Raw genomic sequence first — 25484 nt, 5'->3', positions numbered from 1 at the left:
TGCTGAATTTTCAAAGTTTCAGACACCCCAATACCATCTTTGGCTCCCAGCTTTAAGAGACTTTATCTTGGATTTTGTGCCTGCTCAATGGCACAGATCAAACTTCACTCTCTCGGATGGTATCTAAACAATTCTGCATGCTTTGTACTTGTTTTAATTGACTTTACTCCTTTGATCCTTAATGTAAGCAGCTTTATCCTATCTATAAACTGAGACATCTAACCAATCATTATTTCTGCTCAATCTTTCACGCTTCTTTCATTCTGCTACCCATCTTCAGTCATCCTTGCCTTCGAAGCCACTGGGCAAAAGTTCTGGGGATGACAAAATTGACATCCCTTTTCTGTAACTTCCCTCCTGCTCCACAGAATCACAGAATGGTCAGGGTTGGAAGGGACCTCTGGAGGTCATCTAGTCCAAACCCCCCACCAGAGCAGGGTCACCTACAACAGGCTGCACAAGGCGGCGTCCAGGCGGGTTTTGAATGTCTCCAGAGTGGGAGACTCCACAACCTCTCTGGGCAGCCTGTGCCAGTGCTCCACTACCCTCAAAGTGAAGAAGTTCCTCCTTATGTTAAGAAGGAACTTTCTATGTTCAAGCTTGTGACCATTACCTCTTGTCCTATCACTGAGCACCACTGAAAAAAGACTGTTCCCATCCACCTCGTACCCTCCCTTCTCTCGCTTGCGCAACTGAAAAGAACTCTCAGCCACTCTTGAATTTAAAATTCTTACTTTTCCTGTCTCACATAATAAAAATTGAGTTTGGGGGACAGAAGTTAAGTTTGACTTTATCTTTGTTGTCACCCCCTCGCTTTGTTCTATTTCAATCCTATCGCCCTCATGAGTGCTGTTTCCTGCAAAAACTTCTGTTATTTAACCCGAGGCAAGTCTAATTCTGTATCTCAAGTAATAGATTCAGGATTCTATTAAATGGTATTGATTTGCTTTGTTTTGCTGGGCTGCTATTATGTAGGTATTTTCAAATTACACTAGGGATGCCTCAACGATACAAGCCAAGCATCCTTTCTAACGTGGCTGTGTATTGCAACATATTTGTGCCATTATTGTTCCGTGGGATACAGTGTGCTTTTTGTTTGATGTAATGCCACCTCCTGTTCAGCACTGTGCGCAATGCAAGAGCTCTGTGGGCAATAAGAGGGAGAACCAGAGCACTGTATTCACTTAAGTGGAACACCACTCTGGCTAAGAACAGCAAGAAGAATAAAGGAAAGTGTAAGGCTGGTATTCCTTTTTTTGAAACTTTGGTAGCACAACTGGAGAGAATATAAATTCTTCACTGGGACCATCTATGAGCAGAGCTGATTAAATCTGTGAGAATGTCACTATGTCACAGCTTGATGTTTTTTTTCTAATTCTCTGGTACCTCTCTGGTAATTCAGGTTCTACCTTATTTTGATACCTCCAAATTTTAGTAAAACTGCATACTAAGAGAAGGACACACTACACTATAGATTACTGTTATAAAACTTGCAGCATTTATGAATAAGTGTCAAACAGAACTCTGAAATGAACCAGACTTTAAAAGAGTATTAGTATCAAGCACTAAGAGTTGCAACACTAGTAAACTTCATTACAGATCCTAAGAAAACAAATTACATACGAACATTATCTGAAGATCTGCTGCCATGAGGTAGAAATTAGACTGTTATGAAAAGCAGGCAGTAACACAGAATGAACACATGTACACATGAAGATGATCCGAGGGCTGGAGCACCTCTCCTAGGAAGACAGGCTGAGAGAGTTGGGGCTGTTCAGCCTGGGGAAGGGATGGCTCCGGGGAGACCTTATTGCGGCCTTCCAGTACCTAAAGGGGGCCTACAGGAGAGCTGGGGAAGGACTTTTTACAAGGGCATGTAGTGATAGGACGAGGGGGAATGGCTTTAAACTGAAAGAGGGCAGGTTTAGATTAGATATCAGGAAGAAATTTTTCACTTTGAAGGTAGTGAGGCAGTGGAACAGGTTGCCCAGAGAGGTTGTGTATCCCTCATCCCTGGAGGTGTTCAAGGCCAGGCTGGATGGGGCTTTGAGCAACCTGGTCTAGTGGAACATGTCCCTGCCCACGGCAGGGGGATTGGAACTAGATGACCTTTAAGGTGCCTTCTAACCCAAACCATTCTACGATTCTATGAAAATATACTGGTAAAATATATATAGACACCAGTCTGGTTACTAAGAAATTTCTACATGACAAAAGATCTGCTTAGTTTTTGCCACCTGCTCCACAAATGAATAAAAACTGCAAATATTTCCTTTTATGGAGAAAGAACTCCAGCAACAATACAGGTTTTGAACACATTTACAAAAAATTAGATAAGAGATTGTACTGTTCTTCACAAATCCTTTAAGGTAACTACCAGAAATGTCTCACTAAAACTAGTTTGCTGTCATATCAACATTAAAAAACCTTGAAAGATTAGAAAATCATTTGACTAAAATAAGCGGGCTATAAAATGAAAGGGTATCACAGCAGAACATGCAAACCGAACTTCAAAAAGCTACATGCAACAGACGTTACTTGTAAGTAGCTTTTTCATCTTGATCATCAGATGTTCTTCAAAAAAATTTAAGCACTGCTTTGCTTTTATAATCTGCTGCTGTTTTTTTAGTTGCTGTTTCTTAATCTGTTGATCAAAATCCATTTTGAAGAATACTTTAATCTTACATCAAGTAACGACATTTCTATTTTCTTACATTTTCCCCTGCTTTGCCACAAAGCAAGCACAAGTACACACTGGATTTTGCATATTTTCAAAAAGTACAGGGATTGTATTAAATATGCTTTCAGAATGAGAATACGTACAAGTATCCAAAGGGACAGTACTTGTCACATACAATGGGTTTGCACTTCTTAGGTCGCGGTCGGCACTGACAGATCTCACAGTTGTGGACGTCAGTCTGGAAGCCAAAGGAACAGTCCAAGGAACAGCCCGAAATGAGGCCGGTGCACAGCTCCTCCCCTGCGAAGGACACATGCAGGTTATCACAACGTGAAAACTGTTAATACCAAACGAATGCATCTTTAGCAGACTAAACCTTCTGTTCCCTTTTACTTCGTAAATTTTTAAATACTGATAATCCTTACCTTTGGACTGTCCTAATTTTAAAATATTTGACGGAATTCTCCACTAATGACCCAAACCAAATGAGCAGACACTACAGGACGTCTTCAGTTCCAGTCAAGAACTTGGGGAGTACTACCTGGTATCCTAAACTAACATGATTTTGTGAATAGATGCACAGCCAAAGTAGTCCAATGTCCATGACTCTGTTGGCCTTTACTGAAACATTTAAAATCATATATACTTTCAACGTATTATATGGGTTTAATAGGTTTCTGTTCAATATAGAGCATCTTTATTTCTCCTCTATTTATTTTAAATAGGACTGAAAGGTTAGAATATATTAACAACTTTTATTTCTTACGCTGTTTGCTGTCAACTGTTTGGTGATTAAGACCTGCTTTTTAAAAACACAACTGTAGTACCCTAAGATGTGATTTAAGCTTAGAGATGCTAAACTAAGAGACCTGTCTCTCAAAGTCCACTAACATGTTTTATCAGCCCCTTATGGCATAAGGGAGATGCTGGACTATTGGCAACTCAATTTCTCCAGTACAGATAAATAATGGTCATTATATTCACTCTCACTGGAATTTAATACTTTGAGAATGATCAGTTTTTGTTCTTGTTGAAAGAAGTGCCAGAAAGACCACTCAACATATTTTGGGATATGAAATTCATTTATTGGTTGCAGAGGTGAGAGGAGACAGAAAATATTTTTTGTTACACTAGGGATCCAAAACACATTATTATTATAGCCAAATAGATCAAAATAGAATAAGAGAGAAATATAATTGAGATTCTATACAAAGGGCCAACTTTCAGAGTGATATTTAAAGGATGGCTGATCTCCAGTTGAAACATCCACACTACTCCAAAGTGCTGGTTATACAGAGGGCAGCTGCAGAGCACTCCTCCAGATGTGCTGCTCATTCGAGCTCTAAAGACCACTTTCCTTTAGGGGTAGGAACATTTAGGGACAGGGTTTTGCCAAAGAGGAGATCAGTGCCTTGACTTATTCTGTTCCTTACACAACTTCTGTGGGTCTGAGAGGCAAAGATAATCTTCATATCTCTAACACGGTAATATACTGAAGGCAGACCACAGAAAGAATGTTTGCTTTACTTAAATGCTTTTCTTCTGTTTTTTGTAATGCTGCATTTAAGACTGCAAAATATAGACTTAACCAGATGTGGCTAAGCTAAGTGTTTCCTTACCCATTCTACCAGGTTAATGCTTATTTGGTAAAGAAGGCATGTTTCTTAGTACCTCAGAGTGAGACCGAAGCCTCAGAGAAAACTGGCAAATTCACTGCCTACTTCTGCAGTGGAATTTGGGCATACAAGCACAATGCAACATAAGAGCCTTATTATCCCCAAAAACAGTTCTCAGTTTAAGTAGGATGAAGATCATCAGGTTCATGGCTCCCACCTCTCCACTTTTAAGTGAATTTGGTCTCTGAAGCAAAAAGGGTGTACGCTTTTTTTGTCACAGAATACAGAAAAAGAAATGCCAGATTCTTTCACAACCACTCTAGAGGTTGTCTTTGTCAGCAGAGTTGTAATGCCCCAAGATTTAAGCATTTACTCTCAGTCAGATCTAACCTTTGCACAGCAATGGTAACCCTTTTCTCACGTTCTCACTTTACTCAAACACATATACAAAGATGTTCATGAAGTCTTCCTTGTTTTTGTAGGATAGAGTTCAGGCTGATCTATCAAGAATACTAGATCTTTTTAATACGTAGCCACTAATGCTGATTTAAAAACATTGTAAGACAGAGGAAACTCTGATACTCTTCTCTGGTACAGTGTGATTTACGTATAACACACAGAAAAGGTCTTTCTTTGAAGCAAGTTAAAATAATGGGAATTTGTCCTTCATTTACGAGCTTTTAGACTAGGATGTTTGTACACAATTATTCCCTGACAACATGTAGTGATAGTAAAATTAAACTTTTCATGACGTATGACTTTATAAGCTAGTCATAACTTTTAAAGTTAGACTTGAACTTTATAAAGAATGTACAGAAAAGTACACCTACACTGGAATATCTCAAAAAAGATTAAAGTTCAGTTATGACATTTGACATGGTATAAGCTGTGATATCTCCCGCTGATGCTCAGAACTGATCAGTGAATAATCCCTGAATTGCACAGGCTGGATCGATTAGAACCATTCATTTTCTTAAGCGTACTTTGTCACAGAGATGAAGTGCTTAGGTGGTTGTTCATAAACATCAGGCTCAGGGAAGACAGATCAAGGAACAAGAAGGTACAAATGCAAAGGCATGGGAGAAATCAATAGGTATCTTAAAAACTGAAAGAAAGAGCTGAAAATAAAAATAAATCTAAAAAAATAAAAATTAAAACAACCAGAACATTTTTTTTAGTTGGCATATTTCTTTATCTTATTTCTCTCCAAATTATGTATTAAGGAGAGCTGTCAAAGTGCAAAACCCAGATTCGAGTATGAAGTTGTAGAAGACAGCAAAATAATGATTCCTCAGAATCTCACAGCGAAATATGTTTTTGTTTTCAGTCTTCTCTTCTGCTTTCATTTGGTTAGTAAAACTGCTTTTCAGAGATGCAAAACAAGTTTGTTCTGTGTTATGTTAACATACATTATTAAAAGGGTCAAGGTGTCTAGGATAGTGCTACACAAGCAGGAAGACAAGTGTCTTATCCCAAGTAGCTTATGGTGTTAAATATACTTAAAATTCAAAAGCCAGCTGACGTACTAACCAGAAGATCCAGTCTCAAGGCAGTATTTTCCTTGCTTAATCCTTTACATAGTGAGTTATCCTCAAAAGAATTTTCACTTTCTATGTGGCCAAGAAAGAAAAGCTCTTCAGACAGAGCCTTGGGGTGGATGACTGACTAAACACCACCGCCTCTCAGGAATGGACACTGAAGAACATACAAAATACCATCAAAATTCTGTCAAGCATACAGGGAAAATGTGCTGAAGTTAATACAGATCACTGTTCACATCTGAACTTGCTAGTGTTATGTCAATGTTATATGAGGAAATCAGAATACTCTCCACAGACCTCTGCTGACAGTCTTTCTAATAAGATGCTAAAAATGACGCTGTCTGAGAATCATAGAATCACAGAGTACTGAGTTGGAAGGGACCTCAGGGATCATCTTGCCCAACCTTTCTTGGCAAAAACACAGTCTAGACAAGACAGCCCAACACTGTCAGTGTTCAGACTGCCCAGCTGAATCTTAAGTGTCCAATGTTGGGGAATCCACCACTTCCCTGGGGAGATTATTCCAATGGCTGATAGTTCTCATTGTGAAAAATTTTCCTCTTGTGTCCAGTCAGAATGTCCCCAGGAGTAACTTGTACTCATTACTCCTTGTCTTTTCCATGTGACTCCTTGTAAAAAGGGAGTCTCTATCTTCTTTGTAGCCAATCTTTAAATACTGGAACATGATGATAAGGTCTCTCCTAAGCCTTCTTTTCTCAAGGCTGAACAAACCCAGTTCTCTCAGCCTTTCCTCATATGGCAGGCTTCCCAGTCCTTTGATCATTGTTGTGGCCATTCTCTGGACCCTCTCCAGCCTGTCCACATCTTTTTTGCACAGTAGAGAGCAAAACTGAACATGATATTCCAGGTGTGGCCTGACAAGCACTGAGTAGAGTGGGATAATGACTTCTTTATTTCTGCTGCTGATGCAACCCAACATCCCGTTGGCTTGCTTTGCTGCAGCAGCACACTGTTAACTCATATTGAGCTTGTTGTCCACCAGGATCCCCAGGTCCCTTCCTATAGAGCTGCTCCCCAGCCAGGTAGAGCAGTTTCTCTAGGAGAAGGTTGTGGGGAACCATGTCAAAAGCCTTGGAGAAATCTAGGTAGACAATGTCCACCTCTCACCCTTCATCAACTGAGCAGGTTACTTTGTCTTAGAAGGCACTCAAGTTTGTCAAGCACTATTTGCCCTTGGTGAATCCGTGCTGGCTTTTCCCAATCACGTGCTTCATTTGACTTCTGATAGCCCCCAGGAGGATTTGTCCCATAACTTTCCCAGGGATTGAAGACTAATGGACCTATACTTTCCTGGATCCTCCTTTAAGCCCTTCTTGTAGATGGGGGGAACATTAGCCTTCTTCTAGTCCTCTGGGCTATCCCCTGATCTCCACAACTTCTCAAAGTATATGGAGAGTGGCATTGCAACGACATCAGCCAGCTCTCTCAACACCCTCGGGTGGATATTGTAAGGGCCCATCAATTTGTAGGGGTCAAGCTCCTGTAATAGTTCACAAACCAATTCTTCCCCACTGGCGGCGGGTCTGGGTTTTTGTCAACCTGGATTTTTGTTCCCAAGGCCTGGGGCCCAACAGTGCTGGTGAAGAAAGCGTTGAGAACCTACAGAGGTGAAGAAAGCGTTGAGAACCTCTGGCTTTTCAGCATTGTTGGTGGCTAATTCACCTCTTCTCCTTTAAGCCCTTCTTGTAGATGGGGGGAACATTAGCCTTCTTCTAGTCCTCTGGGCTATCCCCTGATCTCCACAACTTCTCAAAGTATATGGAGAGTGGCATTGCAACGACATCAGCCAGCTCTCTCAACACCCTCGGGTGGATATTGCAAGGGCCCATCAATTTGTAGGGGTCAAGCTCCTGTAATAGTTCACAAACCAATTCTTCCCCACTGGCGGTGGGTCTGTGTTTTTGTCAACCTGGATTTTTGTTTCCAAGGCCTGGGGCCCAACAGTGCTGGTGAAGAAAGCGTTGAGAACCTACAGAGGTGAAGAAAGCGTTGAGAACCTCTGGCTTTTCAGCATTGTTGGTGGCTAATTCACCTCTTCTGTTTAACAGCAGGCCAATGTTCTCCTTCTGTTTCTGCTTGTTGTTTGTGTACCTGAAGAACCCTTTCTTGTAGTTTTTGACAGTTCTAGCCAGTTTCAATTGAAGGTGAGCTTTTGCTTCTCTAACTGCATCTCTGCACAACCTGGCAATGCCTTTGTAGTTCTCAACAGGTATTTGTCCACTTTTCCATCTCTGGTATGCTTTTCTTCTGTTTCTGAACGGACTCAGAAGCTCGCAGTTAAGCCAAGGGGGTCTCCTGCTCTGCCTACTTCCCTTACCTTTTTAAAAGGGGATGAACTGGTTTTGTGCTTCCAGGAGCGCGTTCTTGAAAAACTCCCAGCACTTGCTTCCTCCTTTGTGCTCCATGAATCCTTCCACAGAATCTCTCCTAGTCAAGCTCTGAGTGAGCTGAAGTTTGCTCTTCTAAAATCTAAAACCTTTGTCTTTGTACTAACCTTCAGCATGCTCAGCAGGATCCCAAACTCCACAGTATTGCAACCACCGCAGCCAAGGTTATCACTAACTGAGATATTACAAAGCAAGTTTTCTTGGTTTGGGAGTAGCAAGTCCAGCAGAGCCTCCTTCCTGGTTGGCACATCTAACGTTTGTATGAGGAAGCAGTCCTCTACACATTCCAGGAACTTGATGGATGACATGTGAGCTGTTGTATTATTCTTCCAACAAATGTCTGGGTAGTTGACATCACCCATAAGAGCCAGGTTCTGTTGACCTGAAGCTTACTTAAGTGACCCAAAATATTGCTTTGTTAGCCTTTTTGTTTCGGTTTGGAGGTCAGTAGCAGATGCCTACTGTAAGATCCCCCTTGGAGACAACCCCTCTGATCTTGACCCAGAGGCATTTGATGGGGCTTCCACAATTGCCATAGTTGACTTCATGCATTCCAGGTTCTCCTTAACAGAGAGTGTGTCTCTTCCTCCTACTCTTCCCTGCCTGTCTTTACGAAACAGCCCATAGCCATCCATTGCGATCCTCCAGTCCAATCCACCATGTTTCAGTGATTCCAATGCTATCATAACTTTCTGACTGGGCACAGAGCTCCAGTTCTTCCTGTTTGTTCCCCAGGCTGCATGCATTGGTATACATACACTTGAGGTGGTTGGTTTCTGGTTCTCATCTTGAGAGGCAGGTAAGAAACATTTGCAGCGGCGTTGGTTGGCTTGGCTTATTCCCCAGTTGGTTGCAATGGCATGAGTGTTGCCACTTTGGACCCCATGCCCCGAGTCCTTCAGTTGAAAGCCTGCCTCGTCAAGTTGGCCAGCCTGCTGCCAAAGATTCCCTTGCCTCTTCTAGACAGGCGGATCCCATCCTGCCCTAACAGGCTACAATTGTCGAAGAATGTCCCATTGTCATGAAAGCCAAAACCCTCACAACAGCACCAGCCATGAAGCCAGAAGTTGATTTGCATTATACATCTATTTCTGGCTGCACCCATCCTTCTAACTGGTAAAATGGAAGAAAAGATAACTTGGGCACCAATACTTTTCGCTTGCACACCCAGGGCTTTGTAGTCTTCCTCAATTCTGCCCAGGTTCTGGCTTATGGTGTCACTCGTGCCCACATGAAAGAGTAGCAATGGATAGCAGTCTGTGCTCTTGACAAGTTGTGGCACCCTCTCGGCAACATCTCAGACCTTAGCTCCCGGAAGGCAGCAGACCTCTTGTGACTCCCTGTCAGGGCAGCAGATGGGCTCCTCAGTGCCCTTTAACAGAGTTACCCACTACGAGCGCTCATCATTTCTTTTTATGATAGCCACCGTGTGCTGCTGGTACAGTAATTATTAACATGTTATCCTACTTTAATTTCTGATAGCATGACATTACAAGCTATGGAGATAGCTTTTAAGTAGTTTTTGAAAAACGTTCTGTATGAAGAAATTTAATGTCATGAAAATCAGAAAGTGAATTCTGGTCCACTTTCTGACTTCACATCTAACCATCTAAATTTCTCCTACCGAAACATTATAAAACACATGACCATTACAGGCAGTCTCAAACTGAAGTACCATTTGGTACACATACGCAGTTTATGTCTGCTGCCTGGGCCTGTTGAAAACCCTAGTTTTTTATTTTTTTCAGAAAGCAAAGTGAACCATCAATTTAACAAAGCAGTGTGTAGCTCTCAGAGAAAAAAAAAAAGAAGAAAAAGAGAAAAGAGAAAAAGATTGCAAACCTAAAGATTCAATATTTCCATAGCCTTAGCTATAGCTTTAAATTCATCATTAATAAAATATTCACACATGTGTTATGAAAGGATAAGAAAAAAAGAGATTTTCTGCTAAGGTTTTGCATTTCAAGTGACAAACACTAAAGAATAAAGAGAACTAGTTCATGAAAGTCAACTGCAATGAACTGAGGACATTTATTCCAGCAAAATGTTAGGAGGTTATTTGTTTGGGGGCTTCTTCTACCTCTGCTTAGGTAAATTTAATCAGGAACCTCAATCCCAAATCATGGAACGTATTTGCAGAGAAGAGATCCAGCCCTAACTGGGCTAATAACTGCTTCAAAAGTGTATTGGGGTAATCAGACAGTCTGAAAGGAGAGGACAGGAAACATTTTAAAAGCTAATGCAGAAGGAAAACTACCTTTCAGAATTTGCGGCATCTGCATTACGCACCTGCACATCACTGCAGTTCTAACAGAATGGGATCAAACTTCTAATCACACAGTATAAACCATCTTTATTTCTCTGACTGATTAGTTACAATGACATCACCCAGGGAACTAAACTAATGGTTAGATAGGAGTTAGAAGACTAAACCAGAAACAATGATGAATGGGAAACCAGTTAAAGGGAAGACATCTCTCACTGTGCTGCTTAGGGAAGTATCTGGCTGGAGAGTAAGAGTTCTTCTACATGAGTAGCAGAAATACGTTCATTAGTTTTTCACATGAAACATGCAATATCAATGAGGTAATGTCAATACAGAAAACAATCCTTTTACACAAGGTAACAGGAGGGCTCAGGGGGATAAAATAATAATAGTGAGGTGAAATGTAATACTGAAAATGTATAAAATCATGTACTCCATAGGGAATAAACAAGAATCTGCGCTACACGCTGAGAGTTCAGGTGCCGGATATTGGTTGATCTCAGAATGATACTGGCGCGATATGACTTTAGAAAAAGACAAATGTGTTCCTGAATGTCTCAGGCTAATATAACTGTATTTTTACCACAAATACTTAGCTTTTTAACGTGAGGACAGACAGTAGCTGAAATACCACATAAAATTCTGGAAGAATTTCAACTGAATTCAGTACAGCAGAAGGCTAGGACAATAATCACGGCAAGGCTGTTTGCCCTCAACCGGCGACATTATTAAAATAGCCTCCTGCTAGGAAGGAATACTCAACTTGCACCAAATGCTGATCGCGGTGAATCCAGCCCATACAACAAGACCACACAGTTTTCTTTTCCATGTGTAACCATGACCGCAAAAAGCAGCAGCAAAGTCAGTTACCAACACATTCACATTTCCAGTCACAGTCTCCACTAGACCTCACTATACTGGCAAAAGCTAGTGCTTACAGATTTTGACCCCTCTAAATACTGTAGTTCTAGCAAATACTTCGTTCTGTAGTTCGCAACAATTTAACATGTTATATGCTGACCCGGATATGTGAATTTCGATTAGTGAATTCATTTGGATCAATTTAATAAGATGCTGTTGAAAACCAAAACCAAGTAGAAAGGGAAAGAACAGTTGAAGATGAATTGGTCTTCCAAAAACCATTTGTGAATTATTAACAAACAAACAAATATCAGCACCAAGGTTTTTAAGCCTGGTCACCATTGCCCATAAACAACTTCTTTCTCCCCCTTTCTTCACCCACTCACAAACTGTTTCATGCACACAGATGATAACAAACCAAATACTAGAGTTTCAGAAGAGCATGATGCTGCTCAAGGGGAATCTGTTTGGGATATGGGGGATGGGACAACAGCCTCTGAAGAAGAAAGTCTTGTCTTAAGAAGAGACGATGATCAAGAAATGGTGAGGATCTACACAGCACACTGCACGCAAAACATCTGGTGTTTCAAAAAGCTTTTCCACTAAGTATCTTATTCCTAATACTAACATCAACCTGTTTTAAAAGGTTGTCGGACCACTGTAAGACCAAGTCACTGGCTGCTAAAGGAAGGAAAGATACGTACAAAAATCAGCATGTAAGAGCAGTAGATATATCAATGTGACCTAATACAGTCCAGGTCCCACCCTGCAAACAAGACAACACCAAAATTCTGTCCCAGGATATGCAATGTTAGCAATCTTCGCATTTGTGAGGATTCACTCAGCAGTCAGTTATTTCAGATACAACGCAACCTCTCCTTCTCAGGTACTGTATCTCAGAGGCAATATAACAAAAAGAATCACAATTCTTTGGCCTAAATTCAAACCATCACATGCATGATTCATTCCTGATTTCAGAGTGCTCACATGCCCACCTTGCGTGAGCCTATGAATATTTGGAGTGCTACAAAATTTTGCTCAAAAATCAAACTGAAAAGTAAACAAAAATAAATTCCAGTAATTGCATGTTTATGTCTAAAAAGGGTCTTCTGTTTGAACTTTTAATAGCTTGATTGTAATTCCCACTAACTTATTTACAAAAAGAATTCTCAATTTCCTTCTTCTAGCATATATATGGCATATAAAAAACCCCTAAGCTCTTAAACTGGGATATTTATTTTTCTCAAATTTATTATTTTACCTATGGACACATTGATGATTGTACTGTAAAGACCAAAAGCCATCTTAGTCTAAAAACTTTTGAAAGTGCATTCTAGAGATGCATAGCCTGTTGAAATACTTCTTGTTTTCAGTCCTCTAATTCACAGATAAAAAATAACTGCCAGAGAATTTAATAGATACTTGACAAGAATTATGTCAGTATTTCAACTTGGCTTAGGCTGGTGTCCATTTATTTTGAAAATTTGTATCATGGCTACACAAATCTAGCTACATACCTTTACCATCATTATTTTCTTGACGCTGAGGCTAGATCATATCAGGAGAACTGTTTCACAGTACCTTTATAATTAAGCACTCCTCAGCCGTCCTCTCGGTGTGGATTGCTACTGCTGGTTAATCTTCAGGGGTGGGGATCTGGGGAGGCAAATTTATGAAGGAGAAAACTAGGTTACTTATCAGTAACTGGAATTCTCTGAATATATTGCCTCCACAGATCCACACTAACCCTCCCTCCTTTCGTTAGAATTAACTCACGATTCACAATAGCTGGGCAAAAATGAAGGGACTGGGCACTGTGATGCTAGAAAACCCTGTTTAAAAAAATAATCTCATGAGTCCATTGAGGCAAATTACCCGCTTGGATACTTGCTCTAAACAACTCTAGGATTCACATACAACACATGACTTCATGAAAATGGATTTGTAGTAGTGATATCTCAAAGGTGGAATTATTAGAAAATGATCAAGCTTCCACAAACCTTCTAGCAGCACATTGGGTTGTTTTTTTCCCCACAGGTCAAGTGAAGCAAAGGTCTTATCTGCTTCTATTGCATTAGATATATTGTAAACATTACTAAAACCAATATATTGTTGTAATCTTCAGAGATCCCCGCCAAAGACTTTCATTCTCGTGAGAAGACAGATAATACTCATTTGGCATGAGTAGTTCATGATAATTTCAGCCTCTTCAGGGAGCACTTCCACTATCTTCCACATGTGTACTTAGAGTTAGTATTTCTAAACTACTTAGAATATGTACTTTTTTCTGATCTAAGCCTTAAATTTTTAAGAAACATGCTTCATGCCCAATTTTCCATGGCTGTTTTTCACTAACTGAGGTCTAATGTATAATAGCTATTCCCTTTCACGTCACTGCAGAAGGATAATAAAACATCTTTTTTCTGCCAGGTCTTCAAAACTATTGAAAAAAAAAAAATCCAAGATGAGCTCTCCTTGCACTAAGGGAACCTACCTGGGCTGTCTGTGTTTTTATATTTTTTTTTCCCATTGAATTTGTTGCTAAATCAAAGTAACAATGGGAGATAATTGTAACTAAACTAGAAAGGTATTACCTAATTTATATTTTACTTTATTATTTTCAGGAATTTTGCATTGTCTGAAGAGTACATTTTGCATGATTAGTGTGGAATTATTCGTCCCACCTTAGTTTGGTCTCAAAATAAACATAAAATATGTTTATTTAAATAGACAAAATTAACACTGGGAGAGTTTTGAAGTGTTCAGAACACATCCCTGAGTACGAACTATTTACAGGAATAAAGGAATGAAATATCCAAATTTTGGCTAGGAAGAGTGAAAGGTTAGGAAAAAACATCCCAAATTCTAACTGCTGCTGATTTAACACAAAAAAAAGTAGTTGAGATGTATTCTCCCATTTAGTCCCTGCAAAGTTTTTCTTAGGCCTTTTCCCATTGCCACTCCATACACTTTTTCAGAGCCTTAATCACCGCTATTTATAGACAGCTGATAGATGCACCTACCTAAGTGTTCTCAAACTTTCCAATCCCACCACTGAACACATACGCAACTAAGTCCCATGTCACCAAACCCAAATTCTACTTTGGAATTGCACTCCGCTTCATCAGCTATAAATGGTGATGGTTTGACTTGCCAGAATATTGATGTCCATGCTACATATGTCTGCTAGAATAGAGTGAATGATAGTACCTCCTTTTTAACTCCATGGTAGAATACATTGTCTTCTCACTTAAGGAAAAGGTGTCAACACCCTTCCAAAAAATATTTCTTTATCTATATAGAGTGTGTTTGGGGGGAAGGGGTGGCTGAATGTCTAGAGAACTGTGCAAACACATAATATGCCAAGATTTCTGATTTTTGAATAGTGACTTCATGGTTTGCTTTGACAGACAAAAGAGTGCAAAACCTGAAGTGGATGATGACGCACTATGATGTGCAGGGAAAACAACTCATCTCAGCTTCTACAATTGCATCTCTCCATAAGCAGTCCGGAATTAAAGAAATTGCATGACAGTTGCATCTTGTAACTGCAAAGGTAAGCCTTCTAAATGAAGCAAACAGTTTTAAAATTTGACAGCAATGCTCTAATTTCATTCACTTTTAGTAAGATTTGAAAGGTTAAAAAATACTAAAGTCGTACATGCTCACAGTTATACCCTGGACAGTACTTCACATTCAGCTCATTTGGGGTAAAACGCTATAGGTTAAGTTGCAGGAGAGATTTTTAAAGGCGTTTTCTTTCTCATGAGTATAATACAGGGAACAGACAAGGCCAGAAATAGAATCAAATGCTGGCCCTCACTGCAGAGTCTCACTGAAGAATGATTTAGTGTCCAGCAGCAACTATCAAATTTTAAATCTCATGTTACCACAGTCACAGCAGGCCCGTTAGTCGTCTTAGGAGCAAGAGGAGTTCTGCCTCACAACAATCTGATCACTGCTCTTGTTTCATTCCCCTAAGTTTTCCCTATGAAAGTAAAGGCCTAGACACTCCAGGCACAATAGGAATTGCTGCATCCTAACAAGTAACAATTTTTTGCTTATTTACTTTTTTCTATTTGTGTCTTGTCCTTGTATCACCTTACTTTTTTTTTTTTTTTGGTTTGTTTGATAATGGATTTAATGTTTTTCCTACTGTTTCAGTTTTATTCTTGGTATTTTGCAGAGGTTCTTCCTACATCTTGGATTATACTTTTTTTCCTTTTATTCTCATGTAGTGCTTTTTTGGCTTCTATACGCTCCCGAGTGAGTATGATCATTCCTTCTCCCTCATCCTTTGTGATTCCATCTCTACTCAGTGTAATTTTCTCCCCATATCTATCTGTGCTCACTCTTTGCACAGTGGTAGTTTCTTCCTGTCTTCTCTTACAACTGTGGTCTGCCTCTGCTTTTTGGTGGTGTGGGTTTTTTTTTGTTTGTTTGTTTTGGTTTTTTACTTATTTTATTTTACTCTACAGCTTGTATGTTTTCACTGCATGTTGTTACAGCATATTTTTGCATTTGTTGCAAAAAACAGGAAGATGGGTAAAGGACAAAGCAAACCACTTGTATTAAAATTGTATTCTAAAAATGTTATGATTTGCTTCTTTCTTCCTTGTCATTCTGTAGTTGACTTGAGTCAAGCTGGATAAACTTGAAACTAAATTACAATAAAGCACCAAACAAGTTTCATGATATCGTACTTAGAAAATTATTTCTAAGAAACCTGCTGTACTGATTTCTGGATAGAGGAATGTAAATGAACGTAATAACGAGGAACAATTTACAGCTTTACTCTATGTTCTTCCACTTTGTCATATTGCTTTTATTTTGGCTGAAATAGATTGAAGTATAATGAATCTTCAGCAGAGATATTAGAAAAAATAGCAACAAAGGAAACTTTATTGGAAAGAAATTAGTAGAATTATGATACGACGACTTCGAATGGTAATGGGGGGCACGTGGGCCTCCTTTACTCAGACACTTTAAATCTGACCCAGGCGAGCAGCTTAGACCAGCAAGAAACAAGTAGGTGCAGTATAAAGATAATGATGTTCCCAAAAGTCCACATGAGTCTACACGAGCTAAAGATAATACACATTCTCACGTTCTTAGAGAGCCAAGATGCAACTAAACTGGTTTGGACATGAAAGTACGTAGGATCTCAAAATGCAGAGAACTAGCGCAGTGCGTTTTCAGCATATTTGACCTAAAACTCCTTTCTTTTCAGTGCTCACACACTCATTTGTCCAGAGCCTTGCAAACGAGAGACATTACTTGGCAGAAAAATTCTATTTCTGTCATTTTGACTGATAACCACCAAGTGATGAAGACTTTCAGGCTGTTATTTTTCTTCACTTCTTTAGAAAATAGAGGTTTCCCCCAACTGAATGACTGAGGAGATTTTTAAGCAATCTACAATTCAAGTTATTTAACTGAAAAAAAGATGACAGACAAATGATACTATTAAGTTTGCTCCAGAGAGTTTGCTACTGCAATATGAAAAGAATTTCAAGCAAATCTGGCAAGTGAAAAATTCCCTTGAATAGATAGATTCTTAAGCACTATTTAATCAGAAACAGTCCAAGCACGAACAGAGACTTCCTGAGATGTGGTATGTGCACACGTGCAATCTGGTAATCTAGGACAAAAGAAATGATCCTTTGGAGTGATGGGTCTCCTGTGCACCGAACTGGAGGAAAGGATTGCATGCATAGGCATAGATGATGAAATTTGCCGAGTCTTTTCATCTTCTTGTTTGTGTCAAACTCCCCAATCAATTTAACAACAATAAAAAACAGAAGGAAAAATCAAATTACAGTGTTAAAAGCAGAACTTAACATTTCTAATTTTGTCCTTAGGAAGAACTAAGTAAGGTGTGTATGCGACAGCTTGGATGTAATCTATGGAAGGTCACCCTTGCCATGAACACTGCTTGTAATCAAAGGTATTATTTCTCTATTACCATAATGACATTATTGCTTGCCATATATTTACTTGTTATTAAAATGTCCTGTCCTTTACCCTACGGAAATCAAAAATGCACATTTCCCTGGAAAAAGCGTTTAAAAAGCCAGGACAAACCCTTTCCTTGCCCGTTAAGCAAAATACCAATCCAATCCAAAAACTCTTTAGTTTGTACCAATTAAGAATTTTGTTTTGATCATTTCTACTGGGGACCCCTAAAATAATCAGATTGGTTTATAAAGTGGCTGAGAACGGGCGGACTGAAATCAAAAGAAGAGGAACAGAGTAATACTTTAGTTGTGAAAGCCTCAGAGGCTACATGGAAGCTGCAGGACTACAATAAAATTACAAAGAGAGTTTAAACCCGCTCCTAGGGCTGGGCTGGCAGCCAGAGTGATGCATCCTGCAGCTGAGACTAGTACTCCACAGGTGCCCTTTGTTGGGCAATTCCAACAACCAACCTGACCTTGCTTTATATTTCATTTGTAAAGGTTGAATTCTTAAGGAAACACATACAGAAAATACATTTTTGCTGCTTCACTGATGCACACAAAGTTCTCACAAGGCACAATGATTCTCCTTGGGGAAGCAATAGATGTTAAAGCCTGCATAAATCCTAACTAAAGTATTATACATATATAATATAAATATAAGAATATGTTACAGAAATAAAATTATATATGGATATGTTTGTATATATACAAACACGCTCCCACACGCACCCCAGCGTATAATTTTCAAACATTTATCCCTCAAATCCTAAGTTTTGAGGAAAAAAAGCTAAGTTGAAAATAGGCTGTCTAGCAATAGGAGTTTTTGAAGTGCACAAACCTAGATGCTCTTAAGCTCTTTACATATGCAGAGGAAAATGAAATGTGGAAGTCTTATCAGACTTCTCAAAGTCTGAATGAATATTAAGTTCCAAATTATTACCTTTTCTACCTAGTTTTTAATTTTTACCTGAATTCAGACATTTTAGGTTTTCCTCCAAACACATTTTAAGCAAGCAAACAAGCAGTGTCAGAAATCAGGAATCTATCCTTTAAAGATGAACAACTATAAAGCACATACATACTAACACAACATATAATCAACACTATGAATGGAAAAACCAGCATACTAGCGTTTTCACATACAGCTTAATATAAAAGGTAGAAGCCACTGTATTTTTGCATACTCACTAGTTTTGCACTGACAAATGCGGCAACCATTTTGGTCCAGTTTGAAGCTATAGATACAGTCTTTTTCAGTCAAAGTACAGTTCACCAAAATCTCACAGGTGGGTGGACCTATAGTGATGTATGTTGGTTCTGAAGGTAAGAAAAAAAATAAAATGAATAAATTTGAGATTACTTGAGTATTTTAATTAAGTTCACAAAAAGGCATACAGAATGCAACAAAGAGAATAATTTTTAATTAAATTTTGCTTCTGATTAACGAACATTCTTGGTACTTCTGAAACAACTAAAGAAACAGACTTTGTTTTGAAGTGATGTACACTCATTACAAAAAGTATAAAGCTGCATAACAGTTTTGAAACATTGAAACAGGAAAAAAAATACTACATTTTTTGTTCACTATGAAATCAGCTTTCCTGCATATGCAGTTTAAAACCAAATATAAAATACTTGTTTTGCCCACTTTTCTCCAAAGGTATTTTCATCAAAACTTCATACAAATTTTTTTACTTTATTAACTGAACAGAGCTTTCAAAGCTCAGTGGATTGATACTACCAAGCTGCAAATCAAAGCATGTGACTCAGTAGACCAAATCTTTCTCTGTGTGAATAAGACCACTCCTACTGAAATTTAAAGCAGAAGAGACTCTGAATACCAAAAGCAAACATAAGACAGACTGCGTGTGAAAGATCTCTGGAAACCATTTAACATGTCTATTCATTGAAAACATCACTTCTTACTTTGTAGTACCAGATTATGCTTTTTGAAGTTGAGGATATTGTTGCCAATTATTAGCTATTTATGAACAGTATAAGACTTACTTTTGGAAACCATGTAAATACATTGAAGCATAAAATTTGTTTTAATGCATATCGTAGCCAGAAACATTAATGTGGTTTAGTATACAAAGTTGTTAGAATAAACTATCCAAAGACTTATGAAAATAACATGGAACCTCAACACTACCATCATAAAACAGCATACAGAAGGAATGAATCACCTATCTTTTCCTGAATGACTTTTTGCTAATTTAGCCTATCTCGTGTTTTTCATAGAACTCACACACTTAAGAACCATCAAATTTATAGTTATGAGCATCAAGTAACATTATACTAAGCACTCAGAAAAAGAAATGGCATGACTTTTACTGAACTGTGAGCTTTCTTTGCACTGTTTCAGTTGTTTGAGTTTATCCTGTTCCTCCATTTCAAGAAATGAAAACTTAAAGGAAATGACATTTTTAAAAAAATATCAACATATGTATTGATAAATTGTGAAAATACGGAGAAACAGAATACTACCCATCAGGGTAATAAACCATAATGTGTTTTATACAGTATGCACATTTTCATGGACTGGAGGTGGCCACATCTTGCCATCTCTCATCCTCAAACCAAATACATTGAAAGGCAGATTTTCCATCCTTATTTAAAGGCAGCTAGTCTTTACTCTCAGACGGAGGGCAAAACGATACTTAGCATTGATTAAGTTGTTAGAAGTATACACTGTTAACCAAAATACAAGTTTCTGTGCCTATTGGCTCCATGTACAGCAGGCAGCTTTTGCACCCATGCCTTCCAGTCAAGTGAAAGTTATCCTATTACAAGAATGAGCTTTTGTGCTTTCATTGTCTTTCACAATTTTCAGCTTTCATAGCTTCTTCCCAGCCCTACTCTTCCCTTCACAACAGTTTATACAGCGGATGAACATTTTTAATCCTTTTAAAATTAGGTCAGCTAAGTACAGAGTTTGGAGGGAAAAACTGCATGAAAGGCACTGCAGTGAAAGTTAGACAACTTCAAATTTAACTCAGAGGTCACAGTTCAGATTCCTCACTTTTCTGAAAGTTTCAAAGTAACATTTAAATTCTGTTGCTTGTGTAATTTTTGTAGGAAAAGCAGCTGCACACATTATATGAATATAAACTACCACCACAATCTTTGTTTAAATACAAGCTGGAAATTTCTATAATGGCATCCATTTTTCTGTAGACCACTCAAATATCTTCTAATGCAAATTAAAACTTTTTCAGGTTTTTTACTAAGTGTTTAATACATATCACTAAGTTGGAGGTCAAAGGAGAGATTTTATAAATTTCTATGAAATCTTCATTTCACAGCTCTGAGTTTGCACGTGTAGTATGGAAGAGTAACCATAATAAGCAATGTATTTTAGAATCCATGGATTCCCAAAGTAGACTTCTTTTAATCTCAGTGAACTCTTCATATTTGTTTTCAAGTTAATTCAGTAAACTAACTGACTAAATCATACTCATATTTAATATTTAACATTTGCAACTTCAACAAACCATCAGTTTAGGAATCAAGAGCATATTGATATATACTACTAATACGATATATTCCAGAAACTCCATTAATTAATCCTGTCTGTTTAGGACTCAGAATATATAAACTAGTTTTGCAAACAAACTGATTTTTTGCATCTGGTGCCTATTCTGAAAACCTCCTTTCCTATCTCACTCCATTCTCTAACCAAAATACCCTAAACGTGCAAAAAAACAGAATACAAGAGTTACCCTGAGGCTACATTCAGGTTACTGGTCAGCCAGCCCAAACCCTACACTTCAAATGACAGAAAAGCCACAGTAATGTTTATACTCACTGGTAGTTAAAACCACTACAAACTGCATGAATTATTAATGCTACCCAAAGCAAAGTTCAGACAGTAACACGAGCTGGAGAACCAAAGACGACTGTAGCATCACCATCTGACTGCAGAACAGTTAGGTAAAATACGTAGTTAAAAAACCCACAAAAAACTCACTGAAAGCTGAAAAGCGGGTTGGTATTCCTTGATCCACTTAGGTGTAAACTAAACCTAGAGAGAAACAGGATTGTGTTTCACACACCCCCTCCCCCCATCACTGAAGTTCACCCCTCAAGATAGTTTCTCTTTAATTCCAGGTATAATTTGATAACTAGAAAAAAAAAACAAACAGACGATATCTGTTATATATTTTTCCTGGTGGCTTTTCAAACCTATACTTCTGTGTTTTGATGCTCTCGTGTCTTGGACACAGCGTTGTGGCAATTTTTAGCCCCCGTGATACACCCAGTAACGTTTCTTACAAGAGACAAACTGTCATTTTATTAATTAGAAAGGGTTTTGTTAGTCCTCTATTCATGGTGTATTATTATTCTGTTGCCTCCCACTTTCGTGTCTACTCTCAGCATCCTCAGGGTTTCCAGACAAGCTTACAAATCTGTTTTTTCTCCCTCTTGTCCCTAAAGGTAAGCCCTGAGATACAGTAATTTTGTATGCATGCCTGCTTCTCAATGAGCTGCAAGTAGAGGACAAAAGAAATAATTTCATTCCCTACCCCGACGCGGGCAAAAATGCAGCCGGGGGAGGGGAGGATGGGGAGAAAAAAAAATAAAATAAAAAAAAAATCAGCCCTTTTCACTTCGCTAGACAAGACTCAACAAATAAAGCCAGCTCTGCTCTGCCAGGCTTCTGGCTATTTGAATAGGCAAGCAGTAGCTAAGCTTGAAAAAGCATGTACCACCGCATGATCTGGGCCAGGCTTGCACTGCTGCTGCTCTTGGTAGAAACGGCAGAAGAAAGATGCAGTGTACAAACGCGCAGACAATGGGTGGGAAAAAACGGGTGCTGTTTCTGTCTGTGTGCTCTGCCAACCATAAAACTATACCGTAGAAAGAAAGAGAGAAGAAAATAAAGAGAAGAGGATTGAAGAGAGTCTGGATGAAAACAATGGATTTTTTTTAATACAGCACAGATTTTGCTGATGTCAAGTGCTCCTGTATGAGGTTAAATGCAGATTTCTATTAGAACATCTTGCTTCCGTATACTCTCTCTGAGCCTGATACTTTCTATGCAGAATTTCAGCGCAGAGGATTATTAGTTTGCCTGCTGTGAGGTTGACAAAAATCTTTGAATTAATTTTTTACACTGCCATTTACTTAAAAACGACTTCAAAAATTTTGAAATCCACAGTGGATATTTCAGCCACTGGTGGTCTGTCCATCAGTCTGACTGGTCCACTGAAAAATACTACGGTATGTGATCAAAACCCTGAATCTCATTCATCCCAGCTTGAACTCAAACTGTGCATTTATGGGGAAAGAAGGGAGGATGGTGACATCCAAGTAACGCCTGGAGTTGGCTTTGCCCTTACAGAGCCTGCATTAGCAGTACCAACACAAAAACTGGATGTCAGGAAAAAAAAAGAAGAAAAAAAAAAAAAGAAGTTGTCAAGGTGGAATAAAACCATATTTTCACTGGTATTTTTCTACGCAGGATACTTTTGTAATATGAACAAAACCAATCCCTAGGCCACTCTGTTCTGCTGTTTTCTGATTTTTGAGACATCCCACTCACCCTATGAGTGATGTGACAAAGATTGTATTACAAAGAGCAGACATTTTCTTCTGTTAAAAAAGTGAAATAATATGCATATATATAAACACACACACACAAACACAGGATGGCCAACCTGGTCTAGTACTGTGCCACATATACAGATCTTGTACTTGGATGAGTACTGAGGTCTTAAGATAATGCTCAGCTGAAGTATCCAGAAATGGAGAGAAACTGATGAACCCATGTTTCAGTGAGACCAGGGGAAAAAAAAGTTTCTTAGGATTAGAATTTTATAACAAACACAGTTTGATCAATTCAAGTTATCAAAAAGAAGAGAAAAAATAAAATTCACCATTGATTGTTGAAGCCCTGGAAAAGAAAACAAATAAAAACAAACAAAAAAACCAGAGACAATTTATTGCAATCTTGTTGACTTCTACTGTTTATCTGAATGTTAAAAATGAACCATTCACTGAAGATTTTATTTTTCCTTTTAACTTTGCAGACTTCATTTACATAATTATTTAGTTGATGGTAAAGAGAAAAAAAAAATCTTCCCTAAGGCTGGTGCCAGAATGAAAAATTATACCCATCCTTCTATCATACTCTTAGTTGTTCAAAATCTGAACTCTGGCCATTGCATTTGTATCAGAAAATGAAGAGGAATTCCACTTAACTGTAATACTGCAAAGCCACAAGTATTATGAGAGCACCAAGCGTTCACTTTTGGTTTGTGTGAAGGACAAGAGGGACCTGGATTAGCAGAAGCAGAGCCTGCAGGTGCAGGGAAGTGATGCTTCTCCTTTAGTTAGCACTTGTGAGCCCACAACTGGAGTAGTGTCTAGCTTTGGGCTCCTCAGTGGGAGAGAGACACTGACACACCAGAGTGAGTACAGCACAGGCCACCAAGGTGGTCAGGGCCTGGAGCAGGTGGCATACGAGGACAGGCTGAGAGACCAGGACTCTGGAGAAGGCAGGTGAGCGGGACATCCTACTGCTGGCTACCAATACCTAATGGGAGGGTAAAAAAGCTACAAGGCCTGGCTCATCTTGGACGTGCTCCTGGATAGGATGAGGGGCAATGAACACGAGTGTGAACATGGGAAACTGCAACTTGATAAAAGTTGTTTTGTTCTTTCTTTTAAACCACATGGGTGGTCAAACCATGACAGAGTCCTAGAAAGGCTGTGGGATCTCCATCCTTCAAAACACTTAAAACTTAATTGGGACAAGGCCCTGAGATCCTGCTGTCACTGGACCTGCTTTGAGCAGGAGGTAGGACTAGAAAATCTCTAGTAGTCCTTTCCAACTTGCATGACTCCATGAATTTCACCTTCACACAAAGTCAGGACATTTCCACTGAAAGCAGCAATATCCTTGATGGATCCTAATCAGGGAACTGAAATCCAAAGATAAACATTTCAAGTTCTGATGATTTCTGTATGCTTTTGCCAAGCACTGATTACCTTCCTTCTGCAATAAGAGTACATGTTTGCCTAATACCACCTCTCTGAAATCTACTTAACGACTTAAAGAATAGCTTTTTATTTAAGAAGCAAAATTTCTTCCAGGCAGTTATAACAGTAATTCTCTCTGAAGCATTATTTAGTGACAGCCACAACCACCTTTAATCAGTCTCATTTTTTATCCTCCTTTAAGTTAATACATTACCAATGCTTCACCTCTTGGCAAGCTATTTGTAGTATTATTATTATATGAAAAACACTTAAAACCAGCTCTTTGCTTTGTTTCATTTGGAATGCAATATTTTCACTCAAAACAGGTTTTGTTTCACACTTTCAGTAATACCACATGAGGGAAATACCTACTCCAGGCTTTCACAAAATTGGTTTTAAGTAGGGAAGTTACTATTGCATTCTAAGTTTTTTCTTCTGCATGTTGTTAAATACAACGTTGTTAAACACAAATGACTTTAAAAGTAAATAGGTAACTTCTATTGCTGTTTCTAATTGACTGTTAGAAATCTAGACCATCATGTATCTTAACCCAAAAGTACTAGAAATAAGGGGACAGGTATCTCACACTACTCAATCATTCCAGTTTTTAATTCCACTCATAGATGTTGCCCTGTCCATACAGAAGGGAAAAAAGCTATCCCTATTATAAGAAAACTACTGCATTTTTCCTTTCCATAAAAGTATGGCAAAAGTATGCATTGAACACCTGGGTTCAGTAACTTTGATTCAAGCCCAATGGTTACTCCAGCTAAGCAGATACAGGTCTGACTTCTCCTCTTCATCATCTTCATTGGTGCTCCCAGCATGTATGCTTGAAAGCCAGCGAGTCCTACCAACGTTTGGTGTAAAGGGACCCAAACACATCACATTTGCCAGTGACATAATAACAAACTACTACACAGTGTGGGTTGACAGCAATCAACAAAATCAGGCAAACAGAGGGTATGTTTGGCGAGGTAGACACGCTGGAAGGGAGGGATGCCATCCAGAGGGACCTGGACAGGCTGGAGAGGTGGGCCCAAGCCAACCTCATGCAGTTCAACAAGGCCAAGTGCAAGGTCCTACATCTGGGTTAGGGCAATCCCAAGCACAAATACAGGCTTGGCGGGGAATGGCTGGAGAGCAGCCCTGAGGAGAAGGACCTGGG

The 25484-nt window shown here is 38.9% G+C and overlaps 1 protein-coding gene across 1 annotated transcript in view; it reads right to left on the bottom strand.

The window, feature by feature from the left end:
• CRIM1 (cysteine rich transmembrane BMP regulator 1 (chordin-like)) overlaps window positions 1-25484 on the bottom strand; it is a 189598-nt gene that overhangs the window by 26845 nt on the left and 137269 nt on the right. Inside the window, exons 10-11 of the mRNA XM_009880437.1 lie at window positions 18521-18649; window positions 2824-2980 (exon numbers count right to left, since the gene is read on the bottom strand). Coding sequence (XP_009878739.1) covers window positions 2824-2980; window positions 18521-18649 — 286 coding nt within the window. The remainder of the gene's footprint in view (window positions 1-2823; window positions 2981-18520; window positions 18650-25484) is intronic.

Source organism: Charadrius vociferus, unplaced genomic scaffold (assembly GCF_000708025.1).
Source record: "Charadrius vociferus isolate BGI_N301 unplaced genomic scaffold, ASM70802v2 scaffold62, whole genome shotgun sequence".
NCBI lineage: Eukaryota > Metazoa > Chordata > Aves > Charadriiformes > Charadriidae > Charadrius > Charadrius vociferus.
Note: the sequence above shows the minus strand (reverse complement) of the source record. Positions and strands in the feature narration are given on the sequence as shown.